We start from the raw sequence: 18,586 nt of genomic DNA on the forward strand, positions 1-18,586 counted from the left end.
GGATGTGTGTGCAAAATTTCAGGTCATTCGGAGGTGTTTTGGTTGGGTTTTTGATCGAATGTGTGTTTCGGAAGTTTTAGAAGAACTTAGGCTTGAATCCGATGTAATTTGATGGTTTTGGTGTTGTTTGAGGTGTTTTGATGATTGGAGCAAGTTTGAATAATGTTTTAGGATGGGTTGGCACTTTTGGTTGAGGTTCCGGGGGCCTCGGGGTGATTTCGGATGGCTATCGGGATGAATTTTTGGACTTGTGTATTGCAGAAATTTCTGGTTCTGGTATTTCCGCATCTGCGGAATTGGGACCGCAGATGCGGTCTCGCAGATGCGGGAAGGAGGATCGTAGGTGCGAGTTTTCTTGGAAGGTTGGTTTTTCGCAGATTTGGGCGTGGAGCCGCATCTGCGGTGTCGCAGATGCAGCGATGGCATCGCAGATGCGGATTTTAGGCATGTGGGAATTTCCGCAGAAGCGGATGGTAGCCGTAGATGCGGAAGCCGCAGATGCGGATTTGCGACTGCAGAAGAGGTCTTGGCTTAAGAGAATGGCCGCAGAAGCGAAAGAATTCCGCAAAAGCGGAAACCGCAGATGCGGTGCTTGGATCGCAGATGCGAAAAATGTCTGGGCAGAAGGGTTTTAAAGTTTCATTTTGTTCCGCGAGCTAAGCTATTGTTCCACCATTTTTGAGCATCCTTGAGAGCTTTTGGACGGGAATTGAAGGGGATTTCGACTGGGATTGATTGGAGGTGAGTTTTATGAAATAAAAAACATGATTTAATTGTAGAATCAACCTAGAAATTCATGAAAATTAATCAAAAAGGGGGAAAGAACTAGGGCTTGAGTTTTGAAATTTTAAATTGGTTTTGATGGGCATTTGAGCTCGGATTTGGGAGTTCTTGGTATGTATAGACTCGTGGCGAGATAAGGAATCCGCTGATGTAAAATTTTCTGAAATTTGAGAAGTGGGCCCGGGGCTCGGGTTTTGCAAATTTCGTGATTTTCGATGTTTTTCGATTCTTTTCGATTGGGTTATGTTCCCTTAGCCTATTGTGATGTATTCGCTGTGGTTTTGATCAGATACGACGCGCGAGGAGGCCGATTTGGGAGGCAAGGTCATAACGAGCTAGGATTTTGGCCGGCTTGAGGTGAGTAATGATAGTAAATGATGTCCTGAGGGTTTGAAACCCCGGATTTTGCACAACGTAGTGCTATATTGAGGTGAAACACGCGCTTAATGACAACTGCGGGGTTGTTTACTATTGGGGATTGTGACTTGGTCCGTCCCGACTTATGTTTTTACCGCGTATTTGACTGAGATGTGTTTATTGTCAACATGACTTGGGCCTATTGCCATATTTTGGGCTTCATGCCGACTACTTGAATCCTTCGTGTATTTTTATCACTGTTTCCTGAGTATTTTGATATACTACTTGAACTCAGTCATGTTGATTATACTGTTTTACAAACTCAGCCGCTTTAATTGAATTTTGAGACTTAAATGATATTTCCACTGTTGTTTGGGCTGAGCATTACTATCTTATTGATGCCCGAGGGGCTTATGATGTTCTCTGGACTAAGTGAGGCCGAGGGCCATATGTGAGGATATGCTGAGTGATATGAGGCCGAGGGCCTGAGATACATTTATATGATACGAGGTGGCTTGAGTGATGTGAGGAGGCTTTCAAGCCTTATGAGTGATGTGAGAAGGCTTTCAGGCCTTATGTTGATATAGCGCTTGGGCCGCAAGGGGCCCCTCCGGAGTCTGCACACCCACAGTGAGCGCGGGTACCCATATGATCTGAGAGTGAGCCCGAGGGGCTGATATTATGCTGAGTGACTGAGAGTGAGCCCGAGGGGCTGATGCTATGCTGAGTGACTGATACTAAACCGAGGGGCTGATACTGTTCTGAGCAATTGATACTGGGCCCGAGGGGCAGATTTCTACTCACTATTTACTTGTTGTTTTACCTGTTTTAAAAAAAAAAGATTTCATTTGACTCTTTACTGTTTTACGGCTTTAAGTGATTTACTGCCTGATATAGAATTGCCTTGTGCAGTTATGTGTTTTCTTGCCTTCGGTAATTATTTATTGTTATTACTCACTGGGTCGGAGTACTCACATTACTCCCTGCACCATGTGTGCAGATTCAGGCATAGCAGAGTCCGCACCTGAGCACTGATTCCTTCCAGACCAGGCAGCAAGTTGGAGTTACGAGGTAGCTGTTGACGTCCGCAGCCCCTTGTCTCCCTTATCCTCTATCATTTATGTTTCTCTTCAGACTATTGTATCAAATATCATACTTTGTAGACTTATAGCAAACTCTGTAGTAGCTCATGACTTGTGACACCCCGGTTTGGGCTGTGTCGGGATGGTTTCCCTGGTTATTATCGTTGTTTCCGCATTTATGGCTATCCTAAACATGTTTTAGATTTATTAAATGTTAATTTAATTGTTTAAAAAGAGGTATTTGCGTTGTTCTGGCTAGCCTTGTCTTCACGAGAGGCGCCATCACGGCCGGGTTCGGGAATTGGGTCGTGACAAGTTGGTATCAGAGCTTAGGTTACTAGGTCTCACGAGTCATGAGCTGGTTTAGTAGAGTCTCGTGGATCGGTACGGAGACGTCTGTACTTATCCTCGGGAGGCTGCAGAACCTTTAGGAAAACTTCACATTCTTGAAATTCTTATCGTGCGAACTTTTTGATCCGAGTACTAAATTTCTCTTTATTCTATCCTCTCACAGATGGTGAGGACACGAGCTACCCGACGTGGCGGGCGACCACCAGTACCACCCACTGAGGCCTCCAGAGGCCATGGACGCGGTCGTGGTCGTGGCAGAGGCAGGGCAGCAGGGGCAGCGCCTGTTGATCCACCAGTTGCCCCAGCTCAGGATTAGGCTCCAGCAGCACCAGTTCAGGCACCAGCTGCGCCCATCGTGATTCCGGGTCTTCAGGAGGCCTTGGCTCTAATTTTGACAGTTTGCAGCAGTCTGGCTCAAGCAGTTTCAGCCACAGCAGCAGCAGCTACTTCGCAGGCTGGGGGAGGCAATCAGACCCTCGCTGCTCGCACACCTGAGCAGGTAGTGCAGGGATTACAGACTCCAGAGGCACCTCCAGCTCAGCCAGTTGCACCAGTGTAGGAGTTCAGGGTTCCAGCTATGCCTGAGGATGAGTAGCGTCGCCTTGAGAGGTTTGGTAGACTCCAGCCTCTGACATTCAGTGGTGGTGAGGGCGAGGATGCCTAGGGTTTTCTTGATAAGTGTCAGCGGATGCTCCGTATAGCTGGGATTCTTGAGTCTAGTGGTGTGGCATTCACCACCTTTCAGTTTACTGGGCTGCCTTCACTTGGTGGGAGGCATATGAGAGGCGTAGGCCGACTGGTGCAGCACCTTTGACTTGGCAGGAGTTCTCCACTCTCTTCTTGGAGAAGTATGTACCGCAGTCCCGTAGGGAGGAGCTGCGCAGGCAGTTTAAGTGGCTACGGCAGGGAGATATGACTGTGTCTCAGTACGAGATGAGGTTTTTAGAGTTGGCTCGTCATGCCATTTGGATGGTTCCGACTGATCGTGAGCGGATCAGGAGATTTGTTGATGGCCTTAACTACCATCTCCGTGTTCTTATGACTAGAGAGAGAGAGTATTGGGTGCTACATTCGAGGAGGTGGTTGATATAGCTCGAGAGATTGAGGCGGTTCGCCGTCAGGATCGAGAGGAGAGGGAGGCCAAGAGGCCTCGAGGTTCTGGCAGTTACAGTGGCGCTCCTTCGAGGGTCCAGTTCCAGCATGGTAGGGGTCGTTCTTTCAGACCCGCTCAGTCAGCCCGTCCCGAGTATCGTGGGGCATCTTCAGGTCGTGGTTATCATGGTTCTCAGCAGGGTCAGCCTTCACTCAGCGCTTTTCCAGCACAGAGTTCATCTCGTGCCCCGTCTGTTCAGAGTTCTTCCAGGCCGAGTGCGTCAGCTAGTCACTCCGGCGCGGGGGGTTCCCTTCAGTCCCATTCTCCAGCACCTGGGAGTTGTTTTGAGTGCGGAGAGTTTGGACATATGTGGAGGCAGTGTCCTCGTCGTGCTGCTAGCTCATCTCAACGGAGGGGTCAGCCCTCTTCTTCTGGTACAGTTTCTTCAGCACCCGCCCAGCCAGCTAGGGGTGAGGGTCAGGCATCCAGGGTCGCCCCAGAGGTGGAGGTCTATCAGGCGGTGGTCAGGCTCATTTTTATGCTCTTCCAGGCAGGTCAAATGCCATTGCTTCAGATGCTATCATTACAGGTATTGTTTCAGTCTGCCACAGAGATGCTTCAGTCTTATTTGATCCCGGTTCCACCTATTCTTATGTGTCCTCATATTTTACTCATCATTTGGGTACGTCCCGAGGGTGTCTTGCTTCACCTGTTCATGTATCTACCCCGGTGGGCGATACTATTGTTGTAGACCATGTGTATCGGTCATGTTTGGTGACTATTGGGGGTCTGGAGACCCGAGTTGATCTATTGCTATTGAGCATGGTGGATTTTGATGTTATTTTGGGCATGGACTGGTTATCTTCGTGTCATGCTATTCTAGACTGTCATGCTAAGATAGTCACTTTGGCTATACCGGGTGTACCGAGATCGAGTGGCATGGTGTGACTGATTATGTTTCTAGTAGGGTGATTTCATTCTTAAAGGCCCAGCGTATAGTTGGTAAGGGTTGCCTTTCATATCTAGCTTTTGTGAGGGATGTTGGAGCCGAGACTCCTAGCATTGATTCTGTCCCAGTTGTGAGGGAGTTTCCCGATGTATTTCCTGCAGACCTGCCGGGTATGCCACCGGAAAGGGATATCAATTTTGGTATTGACCTGGTGCCGGGCACTCAACCCATTTCCATTCCGCCATATCGTATGGCACCAGCGGAGTTGAAAGAATTGAAGGAACAGCTTCAGGAACTCCTAGATAAAGGGTTCATTCGGCCTAGTGTGTCACTGTGGAGTGCACCGGTTCTATTTGTGAAGAAGAAGGATGGCACCATGAGAATGTGCATTGACTACAGGCAATTGAACAAAGTAACAGTGAAGAACAAGTATCCTCTGCCTCGCATTGATGATTTATTTGACCAGCTTCAGGGAGCGAGGCTGTTCTCCAAGATTGATCTCCGTTCGGGCTATCACCAGTTGAAGATCAGGGATTCAGATGTTATGAAAACTGCTTTCAAGACTAGATATGGGCACTATGAGTTTCTTGTTATGTCTTTTGGGCTGACCAATGCCCCAGCAGCGTTCATGCATTTGATGAAGTGTATTTCGGCCTTATCTGGACTCGTTCGTTATTGTTTTTATTGATGATATCCTGGTGTACTCGCGTAGTCAGGAGGAACATGCGCAGCATTTGCGAGTTGTATTGCAAAGATTGAGGGAGGAGAAGCTTTATGCGAAGTTCTCCAAGTGTAAGTTTTGGCTCAGTTCAGTGGCTTTCTTGGGGCACGTGGTGTCCAGCGAGGGTATTCAGGTCGACCCGAAGAAGATAGAGGCGGTGCAGAGTTTGCCTAGACCGACCTCAGCCACAGAGATTTTCCTCTATTGCATCGCCCTTGACCAAGTTGACTCAGAAGGGGGCTCCATTTGTATGGTCGGACGAGTGCGAGGAGAGCTTTCAGAAGCTCAAGACAGCTTTGACCTCAGCTCCAGTATTGGTTTTGCCATCAGCTTCAGGTTCTTATACCGTATATTGTGATGCTTCGAGAGTTGGGATTGGATGTGTATTGATGCAGGAGGTTAGAGTTATTGCCTATGCTTCTCGTCAGTTGAAGCCCCACGAGAAGAACTACCCTGTACATGATTTGGAGTTGGCTGCTATAGTTCATGCTTTGAAGATTTGGAGGCACTACTTGTATAGCGTATCCTGTGAGGTATTCACCGATCATCGCAGTCTTCAGCATTTGTTCAAGCAAAAGGATCTTAATTTGAGGCGGCGGAGGTGGCTAGAGTTACTTAAGGATTATGATATTACCATTCTGTATCACCCGGGGAAGGCCAATGTAGTGGCCGATGCTTTGAGCCGAAAGGCAGTGAGTATGGAGAGTTTGGCATATATTCCAGTTAGGGAGAGGCCCTTTGCAGTTGATGTTCAGGCCTTGGTCAATCGGTTGGTGAGACTAGATATTTCGGAGCCTAGTCGGGTGTTGGCTTGTGTGGTTTCTCGGTCTTCCTTATATGATCGCATCAGAGAGCGCCAGTATGATGATCCGTATTTGCTTGTCCTTAAGGACATGGTTCAGCATGATGATGCCAGAGACGTGACCATTGGTGAGGATGGTGTGTTGAGGATGCAGGGCCGGACTTGTGTGCCCAATGTGGATGGGCTTCGAGAGTTGATATTGGAGGAGGCCCATAGATCGCGGTATTCCATTCATCCGAGTGCCGCGAAGATGTATCAGGATTTGAGGCAGCACTATTGGTGGAGAAGAATGAAGAAAGATATTGTGGGATTTGTGGCTCGGTGTCTCAATTGTCAACAGGTGAAATATGAGCATCAGAGACCTGGTGGATTGCTTCAGCAGATGGATATTCCCGAGTGGAAGTGGGAGAGGATTACTATGGACTTTGTTGTTGGACTTCCTCGGACTTTGAGGAAATTTGATACTATTTGGGTGATTTTTGATCGGCTGACCAAGTCCGCGCACTTCATCCCTGTGTGTACTACCTATTCTTTAGAGCGATTGGCAGGGATTTATATCCGGGAGATTGTCCGGTTGCACGGTGTTCCGGTTTCTTTCATCTCAGATAAAGGTACTTAGTTTACTTACGCAGTTTTGGAGAGCCGTGCAGAGAGAGTTGGGTACTCAGGTGGAGTTGAGCACAGTGTTTCATCCGCAGACGGACGGACAGTCCGAGCGTACCATTCAGATATTGGAAGACATGTTATGTGCCTGTGTTATTGATTTTGGAGGTTCTTGGGATGAGTTTTTGCCGCTTGCAGAGTTTGCCTACAACAACAGTTATCAATCGAGCATTCAGATGGCCTCGTATGAGGCGTTGTATGGGAGGCGATGTAGATCTCCAGTTGGTTGGTTCGAGCCCGGCGAGGCTAGACTATTGGGGACAGAGTTGGTTCAGGATGCCTTGGAGAAGGTGAAGCTGATTCAGGAGAGGCTTCGTACAGCACAGTCGCGTCAGAAGAGTTATGCAGACCGGAAGGTTCGAGATGTGTCTTATATGGTTGGTGAGAAGGTCTTGCTGAAGGTTTTGCCCATAAAGGGTGTTATGCGGTTTGGAAAGAAAGGGAAGTTGAGTCCGCGGTTTATTGGGCCTTTTGAGGTACTTAGGAGGATTGGGGAGGTGGCTTATGAGCTTGCCTTGCCACCCAGCTTGTTGGGCGTGCATCCGGTATTTCATGTATCTATGCTCCGGAAGTATGTTGGGGACCCGTCCCATGTATTGGACTTCAACACGGTTCGTTGGATGATGATTTGACCTATGATGTGGAGCCAGTGGCTATTTTGGGTCGTCAGGTTCGAAAGTTGAGATCAAAGGATATAACTTCGGTGAAAGTGCAGTGGAGAGGTCGGCCCGTGGAGGAGGCTACCTGGGAGACCGAGCGGGAGATGCGGAGCAGATATCCTCACCTGTTTGAGGCTTCAGGTATGTTTCTTGACCCGCTCGAGGACGAGCATTTGTTTTAGTTGGGGAGGATGTGACGACCCGACCCGTCGTCACGTGAGTTACCGCTTCGTTTTTCCTATTTTCAGCTTCTTTATGCTTCGTTATCCGTATCTTATGTGATCGAGCTGGTTGGGGAGGTTTTGGTAGGAAATGAGACACTTAGTCTCTTTAAGGAAGGTTTGGTTTGGAAAAGTCAACCGAATGTTGACTTACAAGTTAGAGGGCTCGGATGTGATTTCCGGTGATTCGGTTAGCTTTGGGGGATGATTTGTGACTTAGGAGCGTGATCGGAAGTGATTTTGGAGGTCCGGTGTAGAATTAGGCTTGAATTGGCGAAGTTAGTATTTTGGCGAAGTTAGTATATACGACGAGGTATTGAAAATACTGTAGATTCCAACACAAAGGATCACAACAGTAAGGAATTTAAACAGTTTAAACACTTGAATTGATAACAACAAATAAACACAGCAAATAGAAAGTGCACGGCATCACCCTTCGTGCTTTATCACTCTTCCTCACCATATCCATAAATAGAAATGTGCATGGCATCACCCTTCGTGCTTTTACTCTGAACAATGTGGCACGGCATCACCCTTCGTGCTTTTACTCTCAATAATGTAGCACGACATCACCCTTCGTGCTTTTACTCTCAATAATGTGGCACGGCATCACCCTTCGTGCTTTTACTCTCAATAATGTGGCACGACATCACCCTTCGTGCTTTTACACTCGCAATATTGGCACGGTATCAACCTTCGTGCATTAACACTCACAATATCGGCATGGTATCACCCTTCGTGCATTAACACTCACTCACAATATCATGTACGCAAGTTGATACACATAATATGAAACTGCTCGTGACCTCAAACTGCCGAACCAGACGCAATTGCTCAAAACAACCAGTCGGGTCGTTACGGACGCCCAACATGGCGGCGGCCTGAATATCGGTAGATTGAGGACAAAGTTTGGGGCTGAGGAACTTGAAGAGTCTGTTACCTTTTTTTCCATTGTATTTCAACGTATCTCCCTGTATTCCATGTATTTTATTTTATTCACTGTCTTTAGTTTTTTCTACTTTTTCAATATATATTCACTGTATTTAACTGTATTCAATGTAGTTATATAATTTCAAAGCTTCACTTTGTTTCATTATTTTGTCTAGCAGTATATATTCAACACTATGTATTCAATGTATTGTAGAATGTATTCATATATTTTTTTAATTAATATAATTTATGTATTCAGATGTATATATGTATTCAAATGTATCTGCACTATGTATTCATATGTATTTCACTATAGATGACCTGCTATACTTCATGTATTCAATGTACTTTTATGTATTTAACTGTATTCAATGTAATTATATAATTTTAATATATAAATCTATTTGTAAAGATACCACTAAAAAATATTTTAGAAAGATACCACTAAAAAAAGAAAGGATGGATTGAATCTCTGAGATTGCACTGTTTTTACGGAGTTTTTCGGTTGAGAATCTTTTCTATAACTGAAAATACAAATTTTGTGTGTTATATTTGAGTTTGTTGAGTTATATTAGGAGTCTATCGTGTTAATTGATTCACTTACCGTTTTTAAACAGCTGAAGAACTTTTTTTTCGCAAATTCCGTACTGTATTCACAAATACAGCTCGCGAATACAGTCGAATACATTCTCTGCTTAGCTGGACTCCCCTGTTTTCTGCCGAGCTTTGCTACTGTATTAATGAATACAGTAGCAAAAATACATAGAATACAGTCTATAGCAACTGGAAACATAGCTATAGGAAGTAATTTAGTAAATGGTAGCTATAGCAAACTAATAATCACTAAAACATAGTGGTTTCTGAATATTTCTCTATTTATAACTAAGTTACACATTTGGCCGGTCGGCCAAAAATAATTATATTTGTTAGTTAAATATACAAGAAATATACATTGCTTATGTATAAGATATGTATACCATATATTAATAGAATATATATATATATAATATTATATATATATGTTATATATATATATATAATTATATATATATATATTATATATAATAATATATATATATATCCAGGCTATTTTTTTAGAGGGCATACTGTGTAGTTTCTGCGGAAAGAAAAAAAAAATGGTTGATTAGTAAAATAAGTGATCTTTGTTGTATTTCTTAAACGTATTATTTTGTCAAATGACTTGAATAAATAGGAGAAAAAGTATATAAGAGGATCGTATAATACTAAGCAAAAAAATAAAATAGCGATATAAAATTAAACAGTTGTGATATTAACTTTGAAAGACGAGAAAATGCCTATTAATATATCTCCTAGAGGGTGTTGTGCGTCGAGCTATACACCCGGTATCAGCTATTCCGCAAACGCGATACGACATGGATATCTTATTGAATAATAAACCCTTCGAAATTCATAACAAAGCATCTTCCAAAAATGAGTGTCAAAACCAATCGTGACTTTTTACCACAATATAATTATATAATCAAGATTACACTAACCTTTACTAATTTAGAATTGAGTCAAAGAAGCATGATGAGAATCAAAGAATTGAGCTGAAACAACTAATAGAAAGTGAAGAAATGATGGATTATCATAATTTAAAATCTATCAAGTTGAGTTTACTTGAATCATAACATACTATTTTTGTATAAAAAAAAATAAATTATTAGCCACATAGTTGTAAAAACTTTTACACAGTCGAAAATTATTAGGGGCTTAGGTGGGTTCACACTTCCGTTTGGATTCAATTTTGTTTAAAAAAAAACCAATCAAACGTTTTAAACTTGAACCAAATATAACAGCGACATAATCATTCGATTTTTGTCGATTATTTTTTGCTTAATCAACGTAAACCAAATAAAACAAAAAAATGGTTTTTTTTCGTTTTCTTCATTTTTGTTAGTCTTCAATTTTTTTACTGGAATACCTATTTATAGTTAATTAAATATTTGATTTGTAAATACTTTGACGTAGTCAATGCACGTCATTGCAATGACTTACTTCCTTCTTCTTCTTTGTGTGCTACTTCTCATGGAATATATATCAATATTTTAAGAGACTAGATTTTAAACTCGGTTTCAATTCATTTAAATTTTGATCTAAAATGTAAATTAAAAACTATTGCTAGACATCTAACACAATGTAGTAAAAAAAAAAAACAAATATTATCATGATATCTTAGATATATATTAAAAAGTTAGTACATGCTCTAATCAATTCCAAAATTTGAGGACCACTCATAAAACTGGCTAGGTAAATCTGAACTCAAGATTCCTCAATTACTCCATCAAATAATTTCCCAAACTTGTACATGTGATATAAGCTATATGTTTATATATATAAATGACTTTACCATATTTCTAAACTTTGACAAATCATAAACTAATTTTAGTATTACACTCTGTATTTTTCCCCTATACTAAGAAGCATCCTTCTAGTTTTATTTCCTACACTTTTATTTCAAATTTAGTTTCTTATTGCTTTTTTTCATGATGCTAACTTTGTTCATGTTTGTATTTGTTGTATAGGTAATGACTACCTTTCAAATAATAGGTATTTCTCCTCAATTCATTAATCTATGGGTTACTTTTAACATTATTATTGTTATTTTTTCGTATTACTTCAAATAATGAAGTATCCCTATGCTTATGGCATGCATTAGGAAATAAACCAATCCTTTTTCTGGTCACGTAATTTATATAGACGAGTTTAAGTTCTATGTATTATTGATATACAAATATTTATGTAACTCGATTACTTAAAATGTAATTATAGGTAACCCTCTTTTATTAATATTGATTGGTCGCTTGAAAAAATAGTCAACAAACTATTAGAATTGATTAAACTATATCGATAACGTAAAATCTTATGTAGAATAGGTGCTTTAGTTTCAAAGGGTGTCAACTTGGGTACTTATGTAATGGCGGAGGCACGACTAATGAAGGGGTTCAATTGAATCCCTTTCGTTGGAGTACTGTGTAAATAATGCGAGAATAACAATTTTCTATGCATATAAACTTTTGAATCTTTCCCCGACATAGAAAAAATTTCCATTTTAGTGACATAAGTAGTTTAGAAAATTGGTTTAGGTCGCAAGTATGAACTTTTTGAATCCCTTTATTACAATTTTTGGCTGATTCTACAATAAATTTATTTTTTTATGATGCAGAGGCACAACCTATTGGAGTATGCTATGGGAGAAATGGTAACAACTTACCATCAGCACAAGATGTTGTAAATTTTTATAAAGCTAATGGCATAACAAATATGAGAGTTTATGATCCAATTGCTGAAACACTGACTGCTCTTAAGGGAAGTAACATTGAAATAATTGTTGATATTCCTAATGATAATCTTCAAGCTTTAACAGATCCAAATGCAGCTGCAAATTGGGTTAATGCAAATATTGTGGCTTATTCCCCAGATGTTAAGTTCAAATATATTAATGTTGGAAATGAAGTATCCCCTAGTAATGTTGCAACATCTAAATTTGCTCCCTTTCTTCTCCCCGCGTTGCAAAACGTGCAACAGGCGATAACGAAATTTCAACTTCAAGTTAAGGTCTCAACGGCTATAGAGACGGGTATTTTGACGAACACATATCCTCCTTCTGAGTCAGTATTTAGAGGCGATATAAGCGATTTCATTAACCCACTTATCGGGTTCCTGAAACAGAATAACTTGCCTGTCTTAGCAAATATATATCCATATTTTGGTTATCTTGGCGATCCTGCTCATGTGCCACTCCCTTATGCACTATTTACACAACAAAATCCTGATCCATCAGGCTATCATAATCTTTTCGACGCTATGTTGGATGCAACTTATTATGCAGTTGAGAAAGCTGGCGGAGAAAACTTGCCAATTGTTGTTTCGGAAAGTGGATGGCCATCTGCTGGTGGAGATGGAGCAAGCATAGATAATGGCGGAACTTATTACACTAATTTGATTAGTCATGTGAAGTCAGGTGCAGGAACTCCACACAAGCCTGGAACTGCTATAGAAACTTATTTGTTTGCTATGTTTGATGAAAATATTAAGATCGGGGCCGAGACTGAGAAGCATTTTGGAGTTTTCCATCCTGATAAAACTCCCAAGTATAATCTTAAATTCTAGAAAAGGATTTGATTTTACAAAATTTGTAATTCTTCAATGATTTTAGGTGAAAACTACTGTCTCAATAAAATTTTTTGTTATGTATGGAAGAATACATGAAAGAAGTTAGTTCCTGAAATATGTCGTTCATATCTATATGCCTACCACCTTTATTAAAATTTATTTATGCAGTCTAATTAATTGTTTAATTGCTTATTTGTTCTTTATGTTTACTCCTATATATGTATTCTATAAATTCTAGCACGTCGTTAATCTAAAAGAATTGCGAAAAGGAATAGTGAATCATATTGAAGTTTCAACGGTTATTGGTGGAAACAAGAAAAGAGAAAAGAAAAATAAACGATTAAATCTTAACGAAAAAACATGAAACTTGTTCTATTTAGCTTTTCATGACTTGATATATAAAATATGTAAATGTTAACAAGTGATACACGTGTAACACACACGTGACTAGTGACTAGTTATTTCTAAAATGATCTAGTTTGATTTCCTTGTTTCAACTCGGGAGCTTTACACGAGCCGGTCGAATTCAATAATTATTTTTTTCTAGTCGTATGCAAAGATTATGTACTGATTGTATATGGTTATACATATATTATACATGGACAATGAATATATTATACATTCGCTGGTTATTTTTAATTTAAGAAATCTGTTTTTAGTATAGATTTTAAGTTTGTATCATCTACTAATGGTGATTAAGCCTCTTCCAAAAAGAGTTTTCAAAGTCAAAGTGCACCAATGGGTATATAATAAAGTTTTTACCAAACTATAATTATACAGTAAAGATTACACTAATTTTACTCAGTTAGAATTTAGTCAAAGAAGCAATATAATGGATGAGAATCGAGACTGAGTGAAACAAGTAGGTAACCTAAGACGTTCAATGTTTTTGTCCTTGTGTTTTAAGGTTAGTTTCTTGATGTTCTTCGAAAACAAGTATAATATCCATTTGTTCAAATCAAGAACATCAAGAACCCTCCTACATGACTTGAAATCAGGAATACAAACTTTAAATCTCTCTATTCGACCAAGATGAAACATAAGAGACTTGGTGACAATTTTATCAAATTGATACATATATTCACGGTATTCATCAAATCGATATACACGAGATTTCTTTCTTGCAATGTCTTTAAGTTCTTTGCAGAATTCTTCATCAAAAACTAACTCTGGAATGTTCAAGTAGTAAAATCTCCACTTCTTTAATTTGATAACACACTCGTTCTTACAGCATCACGTATAAGCATTTTCCCAAGAATACAATATATTACATCAGTTGGCAAGTTGCTGATTATATCTTCTCGGCTTCTGCCTCTTTCATACCTGTTAGAGACATAAAGGGCAGCCCGGTGCACTAAGCTCCCGCTATGCGCGGGGTCCGGGGAAGGGCCGGACCACAAGAGTCTATCGTACGCAGCCTTATCCTGCAAATTTGCAAAATATTGTGAGATTGAAGTTTTAGGTTTTAAAGATCATGAGTCAAGGCGGTTTNAATGTGTCAACTAGAGATTCATCTACAATTCCCTGTATGGAAAAGAAAGAAAATACATTTCAATACGTTGATAATACTTTTTAAAACAGACTAAGAAAGAAAGTTTCAGCAGAAACAATACTAGATTGGCTGAGAACCAAGAAATTTAGCATATACTCATTAATGTGGACTTTTTACCAAATTATAATTATATAATCAAGATTACACTAACCTTTACTAATTAGAATTGAGTCAAAGAAGCAATGGATGAGAATCAAGATTGAGTGAAACACTAATAGAAAGTGAGTAAATGATGGATTATCATAATTTAAAATCTTTCAAGTTTGAGTTTACTTGAATCATAACATCTATTTTTTTTTTTTAAAAAAAAAAAATTATTAGCCAATAGTGGTGTAAAAACTTTTACACAGTCGGTAAATTATTAGGGCCTTAGGGGTGTTCATCATTCCGTTTGGATCAATTTTTGCTTAAAAAAAAACCAAATCAACGTTTTAATACTTGAACCAAATATAACAGAAACTATATCGATTCGATTTTTGTCGATTATTTTTTGCTTAAAATCAAACGTAAACCAAATAAAACAAAAAAATGGTTTTTTTTTCGTTTTCATTCAATTTTTGGTTAGTCTTCAATTTTTTTTTTACCGTGAATAACCTATTTATAGTTAATTAATAATTTGATTGTGTAAATATTTTTTACGTAGTCAATGCACGTCGTGAATGACTACTTCTTCTTCTTCTTTGTTGTGCTACTTCTCGTGGAATATATATCAATATTTTAAAATTGACATAGCATTTAAACTGCGGTTTCAAATTCATTTAAATTTTGATCTAAAATGTAAATAAACTATTGCTAGACATCTAACACAATGTAGTAAAAAAAAAAACATAATATTATCATGATATTAGATATATATTAAAAAGTTAGTCATGCTCTAATCATATTCCAAAATTCTGAGGGACCACTCATAAATAATGGAGTAGTAAATCTGAACTCAAATTCTCAATTACTCCATCAAATAATTTCCAATACTGTACATGTGATATAAGCTTATATGTTTATATATTAAATGACTTTACATATTTCTAACTTTGACCAAATTGCAGTAACTAATTTTAGTATTACACTCTAGTCATTTTTCCCCTATATAAGAAGCCATCCTCTAGTCTTTTTCCTACACTTTACATTTCATAATTTGTTTCTTATTGCTTTTTCATGATGGCTAACTTGTTCATGTTTGTATTTGTTGGTATGGTAATGACATACCTTCAAATAATAGGTATTTTCTCCTCATCTCATTATCTTGGTTTTACTTTTAACATTTTATTGTTATTATTTTTTTCTATACCTTCAAATAATGAAGTATCCCCTATGCTTTATGCATGATTAGGAAATAAACCAAATCACTTTTTCTGTCACGTAATTTATATAGACGAGTTTAAGTTCTATGTATTATTGATATACAAATATTTATGTAACTCGATTACTTAAAATGTAATTATAGGTAACCCTCTTTTATTAATATTGATTGGTCGCTTGAAAAAATAGTCAACAAACTATTAGAATTGATTAAACTATATCGATAACGTAAAATCTTATGTAGAATAGGTGCTTTAGTTTCAAAGGGTGTCAACTTGGGTACTTATGTAATGGCGGAGGCACGACTAATGAAGGGGTTCAATTGAATCCCTTTCGTTGGAGTACTGTGTAAATAATGCGAGAATAACAATTTTCTATGCATATAAACTTTTGAATCTTTCCCCGACATAGAAAAAATTTCCATTTTAGTGACATAAGTAGTTTAGAAAATTGGTTTAGGTCGCAAGTATGACCTTTTTGAATCCCTTTATTACAATTTTTGGCTGATTCTACAATAAATTCATTTATTTACACTATGCAGAGGCACAACCTATTGGAGTATGCTATGGGAGAAATGGTAACAACTTACCATCAGCACAAGATGTTGTAAATTTTTATAAAGCTAATGGCATAACAAATATGAGAGTTTATGATCCAATTGCTGAAACACTGACTGCTCTTAAGGGAAGTAACATTGAAATAATTGTTGATATTCCTAATGATAATCTTGAAGCTTTAACAGATCCAAATGCAGCTGCAAATTGGGTTAATGCAAATATTGTGGCTTATTCCCCAGATGTTAAGTTCAAATATATTAATGTTGGAAATGAAGTATCCCCTAGTAATGTTGCAACATCTAAATTTGCTCCCTTTCTTCTCCCCGCGTTACAAAACGTGCAACAGGCGATAACGAAATTTCAACTTCAAGTTAAGGTCTCAACGGCTATAGAGACGGGTATTTTGACGAACACATATCCTCCTTCTGAGTCAGTATTTAGAGGCGATATAAGCGATTTCATTAACCCACTTATCGGGTTCCTGAAACAGAATAACTTGCCTGTCTTAGCAAATATATATCCATATTTTGGTTATCTTGGCGATCCTGCTCATGTGCCACTCCCTTATGCACTATTTACACAACAAAATCCTGATCCATCAGGCTATCATAATCTTTTCGACGCTATGTTGGATGCAACTTATTATGCAGTTGAGAAAGCTGGCGGAGAAAACTTGCCAATTGTTGTTTCGGAAAGTGGATGGCCATCTGCTGGTGGAGATGGAGCAAGCATAGATAATGGCGGAACTTATTACACTAATTTGATTAGTCATGTGAAGTCAGGTGCAGGAACTCCACACAAGCCTGGAACTGCTATAGAAACTTATTTGTTTGCTATGTTTGATGAAAATATTAAGATCGGGGCCGAGACTGAGAAGCATTTTGGAGTTTTCCATCCTGATAAAACTCCCAAGTATAATCTTAAATTCTAGAAAAGCATTTGATTTTACAAAATTTGTAATTCTTCAATGATTTTAGGTGAAAACTACTGTCTCAATAAAAATTTGTTATGTATGGAAGAATACATGAAAGAAGTTAGTTCCTGAAATATGTCGTTCATATCTATATGCCTACCACCTTTATTAAAATTTATTTATGCAGTCTAATTAATTGTTTAATTGCTTATTTGTTCTTTATTTATTAGTAATGTTTACTCCTCTATATGTATTCTATAAATTCTAATACGTCGTTAATCTAAAAGAATTGCGAAAAGGAATAGTGAATCATATTGAAGTTTCAACGGTTATTGGTGGAAACAAAAAAAGAGAAAAGAAAAATAAACGATTAAATCTTAACGAAAAAACATGAAACTTGTTCTATTTAGCTTTTCATGACTTGATATATAAAATATGTAAATGTTAACAAGTGATACACGTGTAACACACGCGTGACTAGTGACTAGTTATTTCTAAAATGATCTAGTTTGATTTCCTTGTTTCAACTCGGGAGCTTTACACGAGCCGGTCGAATTCAATAATTATTTTTTTCTAGTCGTATGCAAAGATTATGTACTGATTGTATATGGTTATACATATATTATACATGGACAATGAATATATTATACATTCGCTGGTTATTTTTAATTTAAGAAATCTGTTTTTAGTATAGATTTTAAGTTTGTATCATCTACTAATGGTGATTAAGCCTCTTCCAAAAAGAGTTTTCAAAGTCAAAGTGCACCAATGGGTATATAATAAAGTTTTTACCAAACTATAATTATACAGTAAAGATTACACTAATTTTACTCAGTTAGAATTTAGTCAAGAAGCAATATANTACTAACTCAAGAGATTGTTACCGATATTAGATTGAGGGCCAAGCCTGCTAATGTAGTCATAAAACTTGATATGACTAAGGCATATGATAGGGTGTCCTGGAAGTTTTTGTTACATGTGTTGAGGAAAATGGGGTTTACTGAATACTTCATCAACATGATATGGATTTTACTGTCCAATAATCGGTATTCTATATTGGTTAATGGCCAGTCCTCAGGGTTCTTCAAATCTTCTAGAGGTGTGAAGCAAGGAGATCTATTGTCTCCTTCCATGTTCGTCCTATTAGCTGAGGTTCTATCTAGGTCATTGAACAAGTTGTTTGATGACAAATCATTTATAGGTTTTGGGATGCCAAAGTGGACTGACCCCTTAAATCATCTTGCATATGCTAATGATACCATCATATTTGCATCAGCCCATACAGAATCTTTGAAGAAGATCATGGCAGTGTTGAATGACTATGAGAAGATTTCAGGCAGTTGATCAATAAGGCAAAAAGCTCATATAATATGCACTCTAAGGCATCCAATGCATTGTTCCAAACAGTTGGGGATCCCACACGCTTCACTAGAGGTGCTTTTCCTTTTACTTATCTAGGATGCTCTATATTCTATACCAGGAGGAGGAAGGAGTATTATGATGATCTTACTGAAAAA

General features: G+C 38.6%; 2 protein-coding genes across 2 annotated transcripts; both read left to right on the forward strand.

The window, feature by feature from the left end:
* The first annotated feature begins 308 nt into the window (after positions 1 to 308).
* Positions 309 to 12,745, forward strand: LOC109218005 (glucan endo-1,3-beta-glucosidase, acidic-like). Its single transcript, XM_019382313.1, has 3 exons — positions 309 to 542; positions 9,277 to 9,415; positions 11,799 to 12,745. The coding sequence occupies exons 1-3, from the start codon at positions 309 to 311 to the stop codon at positions 12,743 to 12,745; spliced, it is 1,320 nt and encodes a 439-aa protein (XP_019237858.1).
* A 2,698-nt stretch (positions 12,746 to 15,443) lies between these two features.
* Positions 15,444 to 17,142, forward strand: LOC109218006 (glucan endo-1,3-beta-glucosidase, acidic-like). Its single transcript, XM_019382314.1, has 2 exons — positions 15,444 to 15,519; positions 16,141 to 17,142. Exons 1-2 carry the CDS (start codon positions 15,456 to 15,458, stop codon positions 17,085 to 17,087), a joined length of 1,011 nt encoding a protein of 336 aa, XP_019237859.1. The 5' UTR covers positions 15,444 to 15,455; the 3' UTR covers positions 17,088 to 17,142.
* The last annotated feature ends 1,444 nt before the right edge of the window (positions 17,143 to 18,586 follow it).

The sequence above is a fragment of the Nicotiana attenuata genome, unplaced genomic scaffold (assembly GCF_001879085.1).
Source record: "Nicotiana attenuata strain UT unplaced genomic scaffold, NIATTr2, whole genome shotgun sequence".
NCBI lineage: Eukaryota > Viridiplantae > Streptophyta > Magnoliopsida > Solanales > Solanaceae > Nicotiana > Nicotiana attenuata.